Source organism: Lytechinus pictus, chromosome 5, assembly GCF_037042905.1.
Source record: "Lytechinus pictus isolate F3 Inbred chromosome 5, Lp3.0, whole genome shotgun sequence".
Classification (NCBI taxonomy): Eukaryota; Metazoa; Echinodermata; class Echinoidea; order Temnopleuroida; family Toxopneustidae; genus Lytechinus; species Lytechinus pictus.
Window position 1 is genome coordinate 25,682,033 of NC_087249.1, and position 16,239 is coordinate 25,698,271.

The 16,239-nt window shown below is 34.8% G+C and overlaps 1 protein-coding gene across 1 annotated transcript in view; it reads right to left on the reverse strand.

The window, feature by feature from the left end:
• LOC129261620 (dynein axonemal heavy chain 8-like) overlaps window positions 1-16,239 on the reverse strand; it is a 108,487-nt gene that overhangs the window by 48,427 nt on the left and 43,821 nt on the right. Inside the window, exons 30-45 of the mRNA XM_064100109.1 lie at window positions 15,405-15,645; window positions 14,690-14,889; window positions 14,104-14,257; window positions 13,512-13,675; window positions 12,430-12,532; window positions 11,718-11,822; window positions 11,123-11,284; window positions 10,298-10,522; window positions 7,130-7,302; window positions 6,398-6,576; window positions 5,981-6,168; window positions 5,350-5,544; window positions 4,881-5,015; window positions 4,230-4,391; window positions 3,026-3,272; window positions 751-992 (exon numbers count right to left, since the gene is read on the reverse strand). Coding sequence (XP_063956179.1) covers window positions 751-992; window positions 3,026-3,272; window positions 4,230-4,391; window positions 4,881-5,015; window positions 5,350-5,544; window positions 5,981-6,168; window positions 6,398-6,576; window positions 7,130-7,302; window positions 10,298-10,522; window positions 11,123-11,284; window positions 11,718-11,822; window positions 12,430-12,532; window positions 13,512-13,675; window positions 14,104-14,257; window positions 14,690-14,889; window positions 15,405-15,645 — 2,875 coding nt within the window. The remainder of the gene's footprint in view (window positions 1-750; window positions 993-3,025; window positions 3,273-4,229; window positions 4,392-4,880; window positions 5,016-5,349; window positions 5,545-5,980; window positions 6,169-6,397; window positions 6,577-7,129; window positions 7,303-10,297; window positions 10,523-11,122; window positions 11,285-11,717; window positions 11,823-12,429; window positions 12,533-13,511; window positions 13,676-14,103; window positions 14,258-14,689; window positions 14,890-15,404; window positions 15,646-16,239) is intronic.

Below are 16,239 nucleotides of genomic sequence, written 5' to 3' on the forward strand. Positions count from 1 at the left end.
TTTTTCCATAATACCTTGAAATTACTTTGATTTAGTTGAAAACTATCAGAAAAATGAAGAATATTCACCTCTTTCCCGACTCTGATTTGAACTTACCTCGGTAAATATTGTAGTCCCACATGTAGACTTCCATGGTGCTGCCATGAAAATCTACATATGGGACTACATGGGACTGCAAATATTTACCGAGTTTAAATTAAAATCAGAGTCGGGAAAGAGATGAATATTCTTCATTTTTCTGATAGTTTTCAACTAAATCAAAGTAATTTCAAGGAATCATGGAAAAAAGAAGACCATTTCAAGGATTTAAAGATGTGAAATGTGAAATTTTAACAATTTTTTTTTCATTTTTTTTTTTTTTTTTTTTTTTTTTTTTAGGAGCGCGATTTTTTGCTCTCCTTATTTTTTTTAAGGAGCGCGGTAGGAGCGCCGGCGCGATCGCGCTCCTCAAAAATGAAGGTCTGCATACACAGTATGTGCAAGAAGAATCATTATCAAGACTGCAATAAGCAAGGACTTCTAAATCTCATTGATGCCAATCTAATAAAGTGTTGTGTACATGTACATTGTGTTTCTCAACCATCTGGTGCAAGCAAACACATATTTTGAAAGTATAGAAATTGATAAGTAAACAATGAAGTTAAATGGAGGAAATGTTGGCAGAAAAGAAAAAGAAAGGATAACAAGGATGAACATTGGAGAGGGAGGGATAGAGGGACGAGAAGGTTTAGTATGGGATTCAGAACTAACCTGCAGGATTGGTCTCCAGTCCAGGGCGGAACTACTCATGTATACCATCCCATTCCTTGATACAGTGGCTGGAGAAGCATTGTCTATGTTATGCACTTCAAAGACTACCTTGCAATTTGGTGACATGGGAATACGATCACCGTTAGCCAGGGTCAAGGTTTTGTTGTCATCAAGTACACTGTTAAGATTCTCAATCCAGATAGCATCAACAGGCCCATCAAGCACAATCCAGATGTGTTCACCTAATATATTTGAATATGTGTCACACAGATGAGATAAATGCATCTAGATAGCACAAAATGAACAGAAACAACAATGATACAATAAAATAATGTAAATTGCTCATCTTCAAATTAGCTTAAAAACATTAATAATATTAAAATCTTATATACAAGCCTTGAAATAAGCAGCTGCAGACCAGGGGCAATTTAAAAAAAAAAATTGCCCCCGGCTCATGGGCTTTTTACAGGAACCGGGGGCAATTAAAAAAATATAACGGTGAACCACACCGCAAATTTGTTTATAGTAAGTGCAGCTCCTGCAATTTTTTAATTAGTACATGACTATTATGCTAAGTATTAGGCTTATTCAAACATTTAAGAAATCAGATTTAAATGTTTGTGTGTTTTGACACCCTCACTCCACATCCCCTTTACAACCACACACACATGGGCTTATTTATTTTTCATCTTTAATGAACCACGAACAATGAACCCCCCCCCAAAAAAAAAATCTAAATAAATGAATAAAATAAAAATATAAAAAAAGAGAGAGAGATGGAGAGAGAGAGAATTCAGATCAAATAATAATAAATTTAGAAAAAAAAAAATAATTTTTAAGGTTTTTTTTCATGGTTAGAATCAGGGGTGTGGGTGAGTGTTTGTGTGTGATTGTGACTGTGAGGTGCACTTGGATTGCATATAAATTAAGTTAATGAAATCAATATCTAACTCAGTCTATTCAAATTCCAGCACATAGCCACAGGCTATGTACATGTATTGTATGTTCATGTACCTTAAGTTTTTCACAAGTTATTTGAAAACGCAGATCTCCACAGAAAATGCCTTTCATTCTGGGAGAGTCTAAATTCGGTGAAAATGTATTCATTAATAACTTAGATATTCATCACAATGAAGAAATCATAAAGTTTTTTGACAGTTTTCAAAAATTAACATGAAATCTAAAACGGAAAATCACCATCACTTAGGCCATTACTGATAGAATTCTCACCCAGAGCTCTGGAAGAGAACATGAGCTCAAACTGGCTAGCTAACACCACACTCAAGTGCACGGCGTCCTCCTATTTTTTTTTTAGATGGAGCCTTGTTTGATGATTTATTGTCTGATATTTACCCCTCTCCAAGAAAGAAATTAAAAAGCTACAATTCACAACTATAAGCTAAGTGATTTTGGATTATTAAGGCTCCGTTTTGACAAGCAAAGTCGGCGACTGTGAGGATAAAAGACTCGCACATCGTATGTGCTGTGAACAGGGATTTATCTCCTGTGCAATTCGAATTACTATATCGCAGAATTGTGAAATCCCAACTGGAAATGTGTGCATTAGAAATTGCACATGGTGAAGTATGGAAAAACCGCTACCGGAAGCACGTGCGCACATGTATTACAGAAAAAAAAGACGGACATAGCTCACTTTTTATGGTACAGAAAAAAAGATGCACTTGGCAATTGGAAACTGTGCTTATCGTAAATTGAAAGTTACTTGATTTTGGCTTTTCAGATGTTTAAATTACATGTATGATATGGCTTCACTGCTCACTCACGGCGGGCGCAATTACCTTGAAAATATTTGCGCCCGGTCATCAAAATTTTGATGATTTTGGGGCTTTATGGGCGCAATTGATGGCTTTATGAGCGCGAATTTGCGCTCAGCGCCCGCTTATTTCAAGGCTTGCTTATATACATCAAGTTGGGAGGTACAACAATTTGATTCTTTAACAATATTAACATAACTTTGTTTGATAGATATTCTATAGCACCATGTTTTAGTTGCTTAGTACAGCCAGAGAAATATGATACAAAGCAAATGATCTTTATTTGTAATAGAATACCGTTACTCTCTTTAGAAATGAGGATCAACAGATTAATCTTTAACCTTTAAAGAAATGTTTTTTGCTTTTTTTCTTCAGTCTCATTTTTTTCTTGAAGGATTTTTTTTTAAACATAAGAAGTAAGCATTTGCTATTTTCTGTACGCTTCCTTGCATTTGTCTTTATCAACTTTTAATATTTGACTCAACTTCCCCCTTACTCACCTTTCTTGGCTTTCAAGGTCTTCCTCCAGAGTGTAGAGAAGATACCATCTGTCCAATCATTGGTGGCTACATCCAACCTACCAAACATCTGAGGAGCTGTGATAGCTTTAGGATTCATTCTCATCTCTCTGTGAGCTGCTCCACAGTCTCCCATGGCTTTCATTAGCAGGTTGATACAGCATGTCTTGCCTGCACCACTGGGGCCTAGAGTCATCATACCATGGCGTACCCTTTGGGTCTCAAAGAGCTATAGTTGGAAGCATTTTTGGTGTACACAACTGAGCATTAAAAGGTTCCTTTTTTCAGATTTTGTATGGACTTATGGAAAGTACTGTGGAGAATGCTTTTATATCCTCATGCTGGTAAGCCAGTATAAAGGCTTCATACATCCTCACACAGCACAAGAAACACCATTTTATAATCTCTTGATAATATATGGACCTAGACTTAAATTGATTAATTTCAAGTGAATTTTTAGCTTTTTGATATATTGATGATCAAGGAAGGTGACTATAGCATGCTGAAAATATGGTTCATTCCTCGTATCACATCTGTGATCACTCAATATAAAACAGTACAAATCTTATGACATGATACAGTGTAGTACAGTGCTAAAATCTTACTTACGCCAAGTTGACAGTTGCACACAATTTGGTGCCCGCATTGCCCCACATTGATGCATGCCAGTGCGTGACATTTATGGCACGACTTGCCTGTATCAATTCACACATTTGTCCTGACACATTCACAACAAAGTTACAATGTGCTCCGGCTTTGCTCGCGTATACTTTTTGCAGGCATTTCACGCACTGCTACGTACCTCCCGCACCTATCAGCACTCTAGCATGCATAATCCCTGCATTGACATGCATCAGTTCATGCCCATGCGCAAAATATGCGGGAACCACAATGCGTGCAAGTGTGAACAGGGCATCATTGATCCTGCTGGTCTCATCACAGAAATAGAAGTATATTCTTATTTTTTAATTATTATTCCTATTTTAGGGGGGGGGGGGTCGAGTAAGTCAATGATTTAAAAGATCAGGTGAGTAGGAAGAAAAAGATATACTATTGTCTACTATGTCAAAATTCATGTTTGCAAGCATATCAATTTAAAAAGAACATCAGAAACATAAGATTCAGGTTACATCACATTATTTGCCACTAGGACACAAGTTTAGATTATCAAAAACTTCATTCTTACCTGCACAACTTTCAGGTTCCAAGCAGGGTGGTTAACTAGGGTCAGTGCATCAACTTGAACAGATATAGCTGCTTGTAGCTCCTCATAGGTAGCACTGTCTAGCTGGATACCAGGGAACAGATCACTGATCAAACTCAAGAACAGGGGTTCATCTTCATCAACCTAACAAAAAAAACAAAAAACTTTTCCTTTATCTTCTATGATGACTGATACAACTTACCAGCGTGTAAAACCATTGCACCTCACTGTCTTAAAAAAAAGTTTGTTATGCAATGTATTAAACTTAATTCCCATGTAAGGTCAACTCTCCATTGCACTTTTTGAGAAAAAAAATCAATTAAAACTCTTTAATCATTAATAGGGAAAATGCAGGATTCCAACTAATAATTGGTTACTTATTATATCAAAATATCTACAATAAATACTGTGGCAACATTGAGTTGTCAATATTCATGTTTCAATGCTGTACCAAAGTTGAAATATTTGTTTTCATGCTAATTATCTATCTCATTTACTTCTTTTTCTTACTTATTGAATGTAACATTATCATATTTATCATCATCTAGATTTGTCACATGGTAATTTGTCAAATAACATCGCACATCTTAAATGAAAATGTACCTAAAAAGAAAAACTAAAGTTTTTACAAACCAATTTTGATAGATTCATATCTCTGAGAACCCTCATGACAATGGTAGATTCACTGTCTTCCGGTCTAGCTCTCTTGTTGGCTCCCAATGTACGCAGAACTGATAGAATGTTACGCAGCCCAAAGTCATAGTGAACCTGCATAAGGAATCACAACATAAGAATGGGAAACATGTCATTTGGCTTAATATTGTCACTATCAAGATCGTTGGTATTTATTGAAGATGTAATTTACAGTCAGACGGTCAGAACTAATGTAGGTTAGCAACAAAATAAATGTAAGCCAGTATCAAATGAATGAGTAGTAGATTAATATTATCACAAATGAAAAAAATAATGAGTTACAAATAGAAATTTAACTATAAAGGTTACCCCAATCTATGAAATACTCCATGAAGTATGTAAATTGAGGATACATATAAAGTTAAACTTCCACTTTTTTGAGAGATTAAAAAAAGACCTAAAAACATGCCTGTTTTGTAAGTTGTTCTTCACAAAGTTTGTAGAGGGTGTAAAACTTCTGGGCTAGTATGACATTCTCCTGGAAACCACAGCTGGCCAGTTTGACCCTCATAATGATCTGTCTGTCAGGTACCATCATGGCCACTGATCTGAACTGGATCTTCAAGTTCTCAGGCAGCTCCTGACGACCAGCGTAGCCAGGGTTCTGTAAATTTAGAGATATGATTATTACATTTTTCTTTTAATAAATGAAAACAAACTTTTTAAGATCCTCCACAGCTTAAACATTCAGCAGTTCAAGTACTATCAATTAGTAGTTTGGAATATCATCTTTGAAAGCACTGTGATTGTCAAGTTGGGTTCATACAAAGCTTATGCTTCAATTCGCACAAACCAAATTGTGAAGATGTAATAGCCTTGCATAGCAGCAAAATGTCTATTTAAATCATGTGTAATGTACATACCAAATGTAAGTTAAATGTTATGAAACAATCACGCTGGTTAACAGAAAAGTGTGGTTTGATATTATCAGATGAAAGAGAACAAAACAAAAAATACTGTCATTTTAAATCAAATTGGAAATGTCATTCTACATTAATTTACACATGAAATATAATTGAAACATTCTAATAAGTGCTGACCATGGTGAGGAAGAGACCAAACTCTGGATTCAAGTCTACCACATCTCCATCCATGAAGATAAACTCCTTCTTTCTCTCTTTCTTGGCAGTAAGTACAATGGCAATCTGTTGTGCAGCTACAGACAGCACAGGAAGCTCAATACGATTGAACTCATCAAAACACCCCCAGCTGCCTGACTGAGCAAGCCCTATGGTAGAAAAAAAATGAAAGTATAGCTCATGTAAATTAACATTTAGACTCTTTAAGTATGTTTTATTGGTCTGAGAACACTTTCAATTTCCTTATCAAGAGTATACTATCATCTATTGACAAAGACAGAATCCAACTAACTGAATATTAAGGTAAGAAATGATCTAGAATGCATCTGGCAGCTTTTCAATGGAAAATAAGAAAGAAGACAATCATTTTTGCTTTACCTTTGTAAATTCTTCCTAGACCTCTGTAGTCCATCTGATCAGAGCAGTTGAAGACCACTACATATTTGCCTAGAGCCTTGCCCATATCCTTGGTGGTTTCTGTTTTGCCTGTCCCTGCAGGACCAGCAGGCGCTCCACCCATGCTCATACCCAATGCCTGGGCTAGTGTGATGTAACATCTGTATCAAAGAGATGCATAACTTAGTAAATAATTCTTGTAACATAAATAGCAAAACAAAGGAATAACACAAAAAGTTTCAAATAGGGTCATGCTTCAGGAATAATTCAACATGGATATATTACAAGACAACTAGAACAAAAAAGTTATTACTATAAACACAATATTTAATGTAATCCGTGATAACCACGATTTGCGCATGGCCAATGAAAGGCAGACAGGAACCTAAGATTAATTCTACAAATTTGGACTTGTGTTTTTGTTCATGCTTTTGCCACACAACACAAAATACTTTATAAAATGGTGGACTCTCAATTTTTTCTGAAAGAGAACCCTGGAAATTCAGTTTACAGAGTAACATTTTCTAAATGATTAAGGAAGCTTCTATCAAAAGTGAGCAATTTCTTCACTTTGCAATTTTTTTTTGCGTTTTCAAGCCTTTTTGTACATGTTTGGGGGTACTTTTGATAATGGAGAAAACAACTCTTTAAATTTTGTCTATTTAGCACCTCTTGGTTGACTGTGATAATAAATCTGGTATATTGAGACCATACCTATCAGTAAGTGGAGTGATGACAAGTCTGTCTGTACAGCCTAAGAACTCATTCTGATAGATGAAATCAACATCAGTGATAGACACAATACACTGATCTGTATCCTCTCTGAAGTAGAATCGAGCCTGCTTCAACCATTCAAAGTCATTCACATTGCGGATGTGCATGGCCACCTGGAAATTATAGAATCACAACACAGATTATAAAATACTCTAACATGCAATTACTCTACTAAATCCCTTCCATGAAATTACATCACAAAGAATGTAAATTTTAAACTGGAATACATACAAGTGGAGCGCTTCTGGCAGTCTTACCTGCATCACGCGATTCAATATAGCAGCAGTGCTGACTTTGAAAACTACTATAAAACAATTATTCACAAAAAACTCCATTCATATAATGATACAATACTAGGTTCATTGACAATAAATGACATTTGACCTTGATGATCATGTGACCAAAAGGCCACTGCACACCTTAAGACTGTTCACGATCCGATTTTTGGATAAATTGCATTTTTCTCATTTTCTGAAAATGTGAATGGAACATATCATTTTATTTGAGGTTAAAATTAATTGAAAGAATACTAACATAGCTATTTTGAAAGATTGCAAGCCTTTATTTTGGAGTAAAGGCCAAATTAGTTTCAAATCATAGCCAAGCATACGACTGCTATGACGTCATTACGACTAGATATTAAATTTGCTTTTATTCTAAGAAGGATGATAGCATAGTCACAGATTTGAACATAGGTATTCGCACGATGATTTCCAACATTACACAGTAAGATATTCCAAGTCTCAATATTAGCATCAAATTCTACTACGTTTTATTCCAAAATTGAGTCGCAGACCAATCTAAGGTGTGCGGTCGCCTTTAGACTTGTCAGTGATACTTGATTACCCCTGTATACACATATTATAAACTAAATCTATAATCTTTGAAAGTTATGACAGCAATCTAATAACTACCTCAAAAATGGCCAAAGTTCAATGACCTTAAATGACCTTTGAGTGTGGTCATGTGACCTGAAACTCGCAAAGGATGTCCAGTAATACTTCATTACTCTTATGTCCAAGTTTTATGAACTAGACCAATAAACTTTCAAAGTTATGAAGGTAATTCAACAAATACCCCAAACTTGGTCAAAGTTCATTGACCTTAACCCTAAATAGACTGGGCTATTTCGACGCCTAAGAAGACTGGGGGGGGGGGGGGGGGGCTGATTCAGCCCCCCCTTATGATCTCGGCCGTCGATCGCGCGATTGCGATGAAAATTGGCACGCACGTTACCCATGGCATTATCTACAAAACTATAATATCAAATTCTGCGAAATATCTCATTGCTCATTAATAATGCTAATTTATGCGTAAAATCATAAGTTTGCTCTAATTAATAAAATAATGCCCCTAAAATGCTAATTTTTGTTTCACATACTCTAGATAGGCATCTGATCAAATTTATTTTTCAAAATTTTCAACATCACATTTATTTTCTTATGTATTCTATTGTTTTCTAAATTTCTTATGTATTTCTTTGTTTTTCGACTTTTTGTTTTTTATTGTTTTTTCAATAGAAATTGTCGGGGACTTTATTTTGACCATAAAAAAGATAAAATTAATTGATTTTAAGCAGTAAAAGGAAAAATAATGATACATTTATGAATTTTGGTTAAAAACACTATTTGCATTGGATTTGTACACAAATTCATGTTTTTGAGTAATTTTGGGTCTGCATGCACTTACGAAATGTTGCGTAATTTCAGAACCGCGTACCCGGGGGTCACAATTTTGGTCTCAAAAGTTGCGCGAGACTTGAAGGTAAAAAGTCAGTGAGCGACGTGGTCAAAAAAATTCGCGCGACGGATTTATCGCGAAAAATGTCGAGGGGGGGGGGCTGAATCAGCCCCCCCCCCCAGTCTTTTTAGGGTTAAATGACCTTTGACCTTGATCATGTGACCTGAAACTTGCACAGGATGTTTAGCGATACTTGATTATACTTATGTCTAAGTTTCATGAATTAGATCCATAAACTTTCAAAGTTGTGATGGTAATTCAACAGATACCCCCAACATGGCCAAAGCTCATTGACCTTTCATCATCATCGTTAAAGTACAGTCCACCAGGTTGGTGTATCATCGTACTTGTAGAATTATGCAGGAGTATGTACAGTGCTGTGGAAGATCTATTCTACGTACACGTGCGGTTAAAAAAAACAAAAAAAAATTAACTTCGCAAAAGATGTGCAGTGATACTTGATTAATCTTATGTCTAAGTTTTATGAACTAGACCAATAAACTTTCAAAATTATAATGGTAATTCAAACTTGGGCAAAGTTCATTGACCTTAAATGACCTTTGACCTTGTTCATGTGACCTGAAACTCGCACAGGATTTTTAGTGATACCTGATTACTCTTATGTTTAAGTTTCATGAATCAGATCCATAAACTGTTAAAGTTATGGTAGTAATTCAACAGATACCCCCAACTTGGCCAAAGTTCATTGACCCTAAATGACCTTTGACCTTAGTCATGTGACTTGAAACTCAGACAGGATGTTCAGTAATACTTGATGAACTTTATATCAAAGTTTCACGAACTAGGTCCATATATTTTCTAAGTTATGATGACATTTAAAAAACTTAACCTTCGGTTAAGATTTGGTGTTGACGCCGCCGCTGTCGCAAAAGCGGCGCCTATACACGTAAGTCTCACTCTGCTATGCAGGTGAGAAAAAAAAGGAAATCCTATATTTAGTGACAACGGTAATACTCAGATTAATGATAAGATTCTATTGTCTCTTAAATCTTGATAAAATATATACATAAGTTAGATGACCTTCAAATAAAGTCAGAAGATCAGATACAGTCAAGTTCAAATACAGTCAGAAGATCAGAAAACTTAAATCATTAACATCGCAAGTCAGTAAAATTCTCAAATTTAGAGCAACAGACTAAGAGGTAACATTGAAGATGTGAAAAAAGCCTAAGACTTAATTTCTTTCCTCTTTGATGATCTGGTTTTCTAGGCAATACATATTTCTTCAGTGTGACTCCTATAGCACAATACAATATTGAGAAACATTTGGCTAATATTGAAGGAAGAGCAGTTCAGGCTCAAAGAACTGACCATCAGACCATACAATTACTGACCCAGTGTGCTTACCAAATCATTGAAGATATCTCTCTGATGAACATGAATGGTGACAAGAGTCTCATACTTGATTCTTTCCACCTTGGTAAGATCATGGGTGGTTTGTTCAATTAGGCAGTTCAGAAGCTCCAAGAAGCGGACATTGGTTGCAGGCATAATCTTCTTGTCTGCTCTTGCCATGCTCAAGGCATCCTCAGCATCCCTAGTCCACAACATCTGAATGCCCAGCAGACCAACCTACAAGGTAAATAGGTTAGGGATAGGTCAAGTAGGGAAACATGGATATCATTAGTCAGGAAGTGGATATTAAAAAAAAAACATCATTTTGCTGGCATTCCGATAGTGAATTTGAATTTTTTTATAATGAAACATCTGATTAACAACAATAATATGTGTAATAGTCAAAAGGAAGGAGTGGAATACACTATAAACACAATGTATTTCAGGTACTTGTGATTTGGTACCTATAATAAGTAAACATTATTGAACTGAAGTAAATAATAAATGGCAGACAATGTATATATGATGATTTATCAAATATAGATAGATTCTATAAAGTAATAATACAGATCATTTCTGTTTTCTAGAGGCATACCATGAAGCCTAGAGTAAAAACAATGACTTTCTACATTGGCACTGGTGGGTGTTTCATTAAGTTATTTGTAAGCTATAACTCATTTTAAGCATGACTGGTGACCCTTTCTTGTGCTGAATGATATATCCCTAAGAAGCAGACTTAGCACCTAAAAATGTGTTCCAGTCGTGTGTAAGTTTACAAACAGATTTATCGAAAACCCACCTGAGATGAAAATCAATAATAAATATATAAATTCTTACCTGTGCAATGTAAGTATTGAGGAAGGAGAGTAGTTCAAAACTGGAGTCATTGATGACCCTGGAAGCATCTCTGATAATACCATGAAGCGATCTCATCTGATTGTCCAATAGTTCTCCTAGCCAGGTCTCTACATTACCTTTTGCAATTACAGGTTTCTCAAGCTGAATTATAAAGCAGATAAATAATCATATTGTTGGTGAAATATGATGTGACATAACCAACACAACTGCTAATCAAATTATAAAAGAGCAAAACTGAGTGAAGAAATATATATGAATGGTTTGAATCAGTTAGAATAAAAACAATAATAAACATTGAATTAATGTGCATGAAAAACTTTATCATGATTTGTATGCTTCAAAATAAACTTTAAAGTATATGTACATCAAAGGAATAGTCCTCCAACAGCAAATTTAGACAATCAGTCTTATAATATATTGCACAAAAATAGTCATATCAATCATTTCAAAGAGAAACATAAATACATTAAAACTCTCTAATAACAGACAATATTCAAATACATTGATTAGTAATAAGTTCAAATTCATCAGTTAATGATATACTTCTACACTTGTCAAATATCAGTGCACTTACAGGGATGACTTCTCCTTCCCTTGAGATGCAAGACATAATGCGATCATAGTCCTTCTCATGGAATTCAACCTCATTCACATTCTCAAATACTCCAAGAAGGTGAGCCTAGTAAGAAAGAAAGACAAAATTAAAAGGTAAAAACATGTATACAAATTTCTTCAAATTATTCATGCAACTTCATGCTATATAAATGCCATTATTGCAATGTGTAATCAATCATCAAAATTTGAAAAATCATCATAAAATTGGATAAACATCAGTATTTGGTATTTATTTATTTAGTATTTATTTATAAATAACTATGCTATGCTATGATAAATGTGTAAACGTACTTCAAGATCTACAAACTACTACATCAAGAATCAGAATACATGAACTGATAAATATTTTAATAATAATAAAACATCCATTCATCAAATGCAAGCAATAGATTTATTGTCACCCAATCTTTATAATTGAATTATGGCAAATTTGATTACATGTTTAAAGCGTTTTAGTGAAATCAGTCTGATTTACTTTTGTGCGCATTTTCTACGACGGCTGAAGAAAATATCATATCATTGTCATCCTTGCAAAGTGTCTAAACTGCCCAGTATATTGGGAAGATGAGTGCCCTCTACTGCCTCACGAATTGTGGTGATTAGAGTCAATAACTTGATCTCACCACAACTGCCAGTTTGGTGAAAGATTTCCTAAGAGAAAACTAATTTACCTGGATAGTGTGTGAGTCACTAGCCTGTCCAAGGATTTCAAGCAGAGCTGGGTCGGACACAAAGAAAAACCTGGGAAAGACCAATCTCTTCTTCTCTAGGTAGCTGAACGCAGGTAAGATATCACAAAAGTTTAGGAATACAATTAAATTGTGAAAGTGATGCAACCATTATGCAATAAGTAAGATAAAAGCAATGTACGTATTGCAAACTAGAACAAGCACCACGCTCTCGAAGCACACAATTATTTCTATTCATTTTCTTTCCGACCAACCTGTGTAACTGGCTGCAGTAAAATGATGACCTCTAAAAATCAGACTACTTAGGTCCAGTGCACACTATGCAATTTGTTGCGATCCGATTTTTCAAAGAAATTGTAATAACACTTGATATGAACATTCCAACTAATAAAATCTTAATGATCAGAAATAAGAATAGTGGTAGGACTGCTATAATCTAAATTCAGCCTAGTTTGAGCCTTCCTTTAGGAATAAAAGCAAATTCAATTCCAAATGGCAATGATGTCATCATCGGCTGCGACTTGAAGCCAATTTGGACTTACTCCAATAGAAGAGCTTTCCGCAGAGCAAAATTAAGATTTTATTATTCATAACATTATGCCATATTCAAATAATGCATCTTTTCTTCTTGGAACTTTCATATTTTCTGCAAAATGTGATTTATTTAAAAATTGTGTCATATCGGGTCCCATAGTGTGCACTGGGCTTTTGTCATAGATATTGTCATGTTTGTGGTTATATGGTATGCAACATTTCTAAACACATTCATCCATAACTGATCACAAAACTGTATAAGCCAATATTATTTCTTACAAAAATTTTCAGGAGATAATTTTGCCAGTTTACTTGTAATTTCTGTAAGTAGCCTCAAGTAAATTACAGTGCAAATTTTTGCGATGAGGAACTCGCAAAATCTATGAAAATAAAACTACTTTAGAAGCACCCAATAACACAGTAATAGATCCTCAAAATACTGAGTGAACAGTGTTGATGAATACATTCACCAGTACAATTTCAATAATATTCTGTGATACAATGTCTGATTCAAATGTAGCAACCCTCACCCAGTGAGTGACTTCTGACATATCTCCAGCTGTTCTAGAAGATGAGGAAGAAGCTGACCGAGGGTCTCATCTCCAACGCAGCATTGGATCACATTGTCATTCTCATGAGCTCGTTGCATGATCTTCACCCAAGATTTGTCAATGTTGGAGAAACGTTTGGCTTCCTACAAAACAATATAACAATGATTTCTTTTTTAGTAAAAACTAATTTCTAGTTACTTATATACCTAGAAATATATGAAAATCAATCCTAACAATCATTTGTGATTATTCTCCAGGAGAAATGTCACTTGATGATTTACTTATGAGAGAAATTATAAAATACACATGAATATTCAAAAGCCCCAATAACTTTTAATTATTTGTAATGGCATACAAATCAAACTCTATAAAAGCTATGTTTAACACAAGTTTGATAATATGCAAAAGATTTTATCAATAAGATTTATATTATAAACATATGATAAGATGGTATTTGTATACTGTTCTGAAAATAATGATAACAATAATAGTTATTTATGAAACATCACTTATTCCAAAATAGTATACTTCAGGGTACACAGTGATGACCATTACTGCATTAGTAACATACCTGAGGAAGCTGTTTGGCAATGTCACCACCTACAAATACAGCCTCAAGGTAAACCCATAGGTTCTGAGTTGTCATCCAGTTCTCAATGATGTCAGAGGAGTTAGAAAGCTTCTGGACCCAATTCTGGATGTCCTTCTTGAAAGGAGCATTGTATCTGTTAGGTCAAAATAGATTTGATGAATCTGAAAGTCTGAAAAGTCTTCTTTAAATGTAATTGACATCATTTTTAAAAGATTATATTGTAGATATTGATATGTAATGTAAATTTTGGTTAGGACCTCCCAAAATAAAACTTTTAAATAGAAGTAGCTAGGCATAGCCCATCTAGTCGCCACTTTTAACAAGAGTAATTAAATTTCCTCACGATTTCCAAGCTGAAATTTAATTAAAATGTTGGAAAATTTGTAAACAGAAAAGAGTGAGAAAGGGTCATCACTATAGACTAAATCCAGTGTGTACAGGTTGTCTTCCTACCAAGTTTTAATAAATATTCCTAGTGAATACTGATAATATATGAAATGAAAACAAAATCTATGTTTCCTCCAGAAACCTATACAGATGGTTAATAAATAAAATAAGAATGTACCTATTGCTGAGCAGTGAGCCAAGGACCATAAGACTGTCCTCCATCAATGCTACTATCTCAGAAGTCTCAGCTCCCTTAAGCAGCAGCTCTCCTCTCGCCTTGAAGTTGGCAAAGGAAAGGGCTTGGATGTTCCAGTCACTGACAACTTGAGCTAGTTTAGCTTCAATGTCCTTTTCTTTGACCGCTGAGATGCAGATATCCTACACAATGGAAAGAAGCATCAAACTTGGACAGATTGATTGAATGGCAAAAAAAGCATGATTCTGATATGGGCATGAAATTTTTAGGTTCACAAATTTAACACAAATAAAATCAAATAATCAATCATGTAAATGTAATCATAGATAAATGACATACACAGTTGAGTCTGCTTAAGTTGACCTTCTCTATACCAAACATTTTTTTTTCTAAATGGAAAATTTTTTCAGATTAAGCAAAAATGTGTTATTTGCATCTTCTAAGAGTAAAGACGAATATTGCAAAAACAGGCCTAAGAAAATTTCTTAGCTGGACTCACCAGTATATTCTTTTCAAATTTACTCATCTTTAGATTTACAATAAAAATGATTACTTGGGATACACGTTGACTGTCACTGAAACTTAAAAAAAAACATGAAAAAAAATCACAGAAAGTAATGTCTAATTCCAAAGATATGAAAAGAATAAATATCTAAAAGAGTACACACACCCCTGTCTAATAAAGTGACATTAATACCTCAATATCCTCTTTGCTACGTAGCAGTGGGGCTTCCATGATGTTACGCAGACAGAATGAATCTGAGTCAATCTCAAACTTGTGTCCAGTGACGTTGGTGATACGTTCCCAGTGACGGTCTTTCATGGCTTTGTTGGCCATGAGTTCAAGCAGAGGACAGGTTTCATTGAAGTCATCGATGGTTTTCTTGAGGTCAAGGAAAGCCTGCCATTCTTTTAGACCCTTGGGAAGTTTGCGGCATCTGATTGATTCAGGGATGAAGAAATATGCTTTACCACACACAAAGTAACACGTAGTTGTGGGAACAATGACATTACATTTATTTCATTACAATTAATGACATAAGCATACCAAGTATTTATTGAAATGAACATGTAAAAGAATGCTCTCAAAAGTAGAAAAGATAAGTAAAATCTATTAGCTAAATACTTATTTCTATTATCTTAGAGTCACAACATGAGTTTTTACTCTAATGGAGGCTCACTTTAGGAGGAGTCTGTGAATTTGATTGTTTTTCAAATAGATACAGTCCGACCTCTCTTATCCGGATCTCTCTATTATCCGGACGCACACTTGCCGAGATTTAAAAAAAAAATTCAATCTAGTACGCGAGGCAATGAGATTTCAATCTAAACTCAATCCTATACGCAAACTCACTTTGATTACATATATTTTCCAATAGTCTACCTACAACATTATTTTCACGAAAATTTCTCACCCAAACCACCGAAAAAACTTAGGCATGATAATTTCCAGTAAATCAGGGCGCAGCGCAAACATTTCATCACATTTCTCTTTTTGCTTCCCGAGAAAACAACACGTCTCGCTAGCTAAC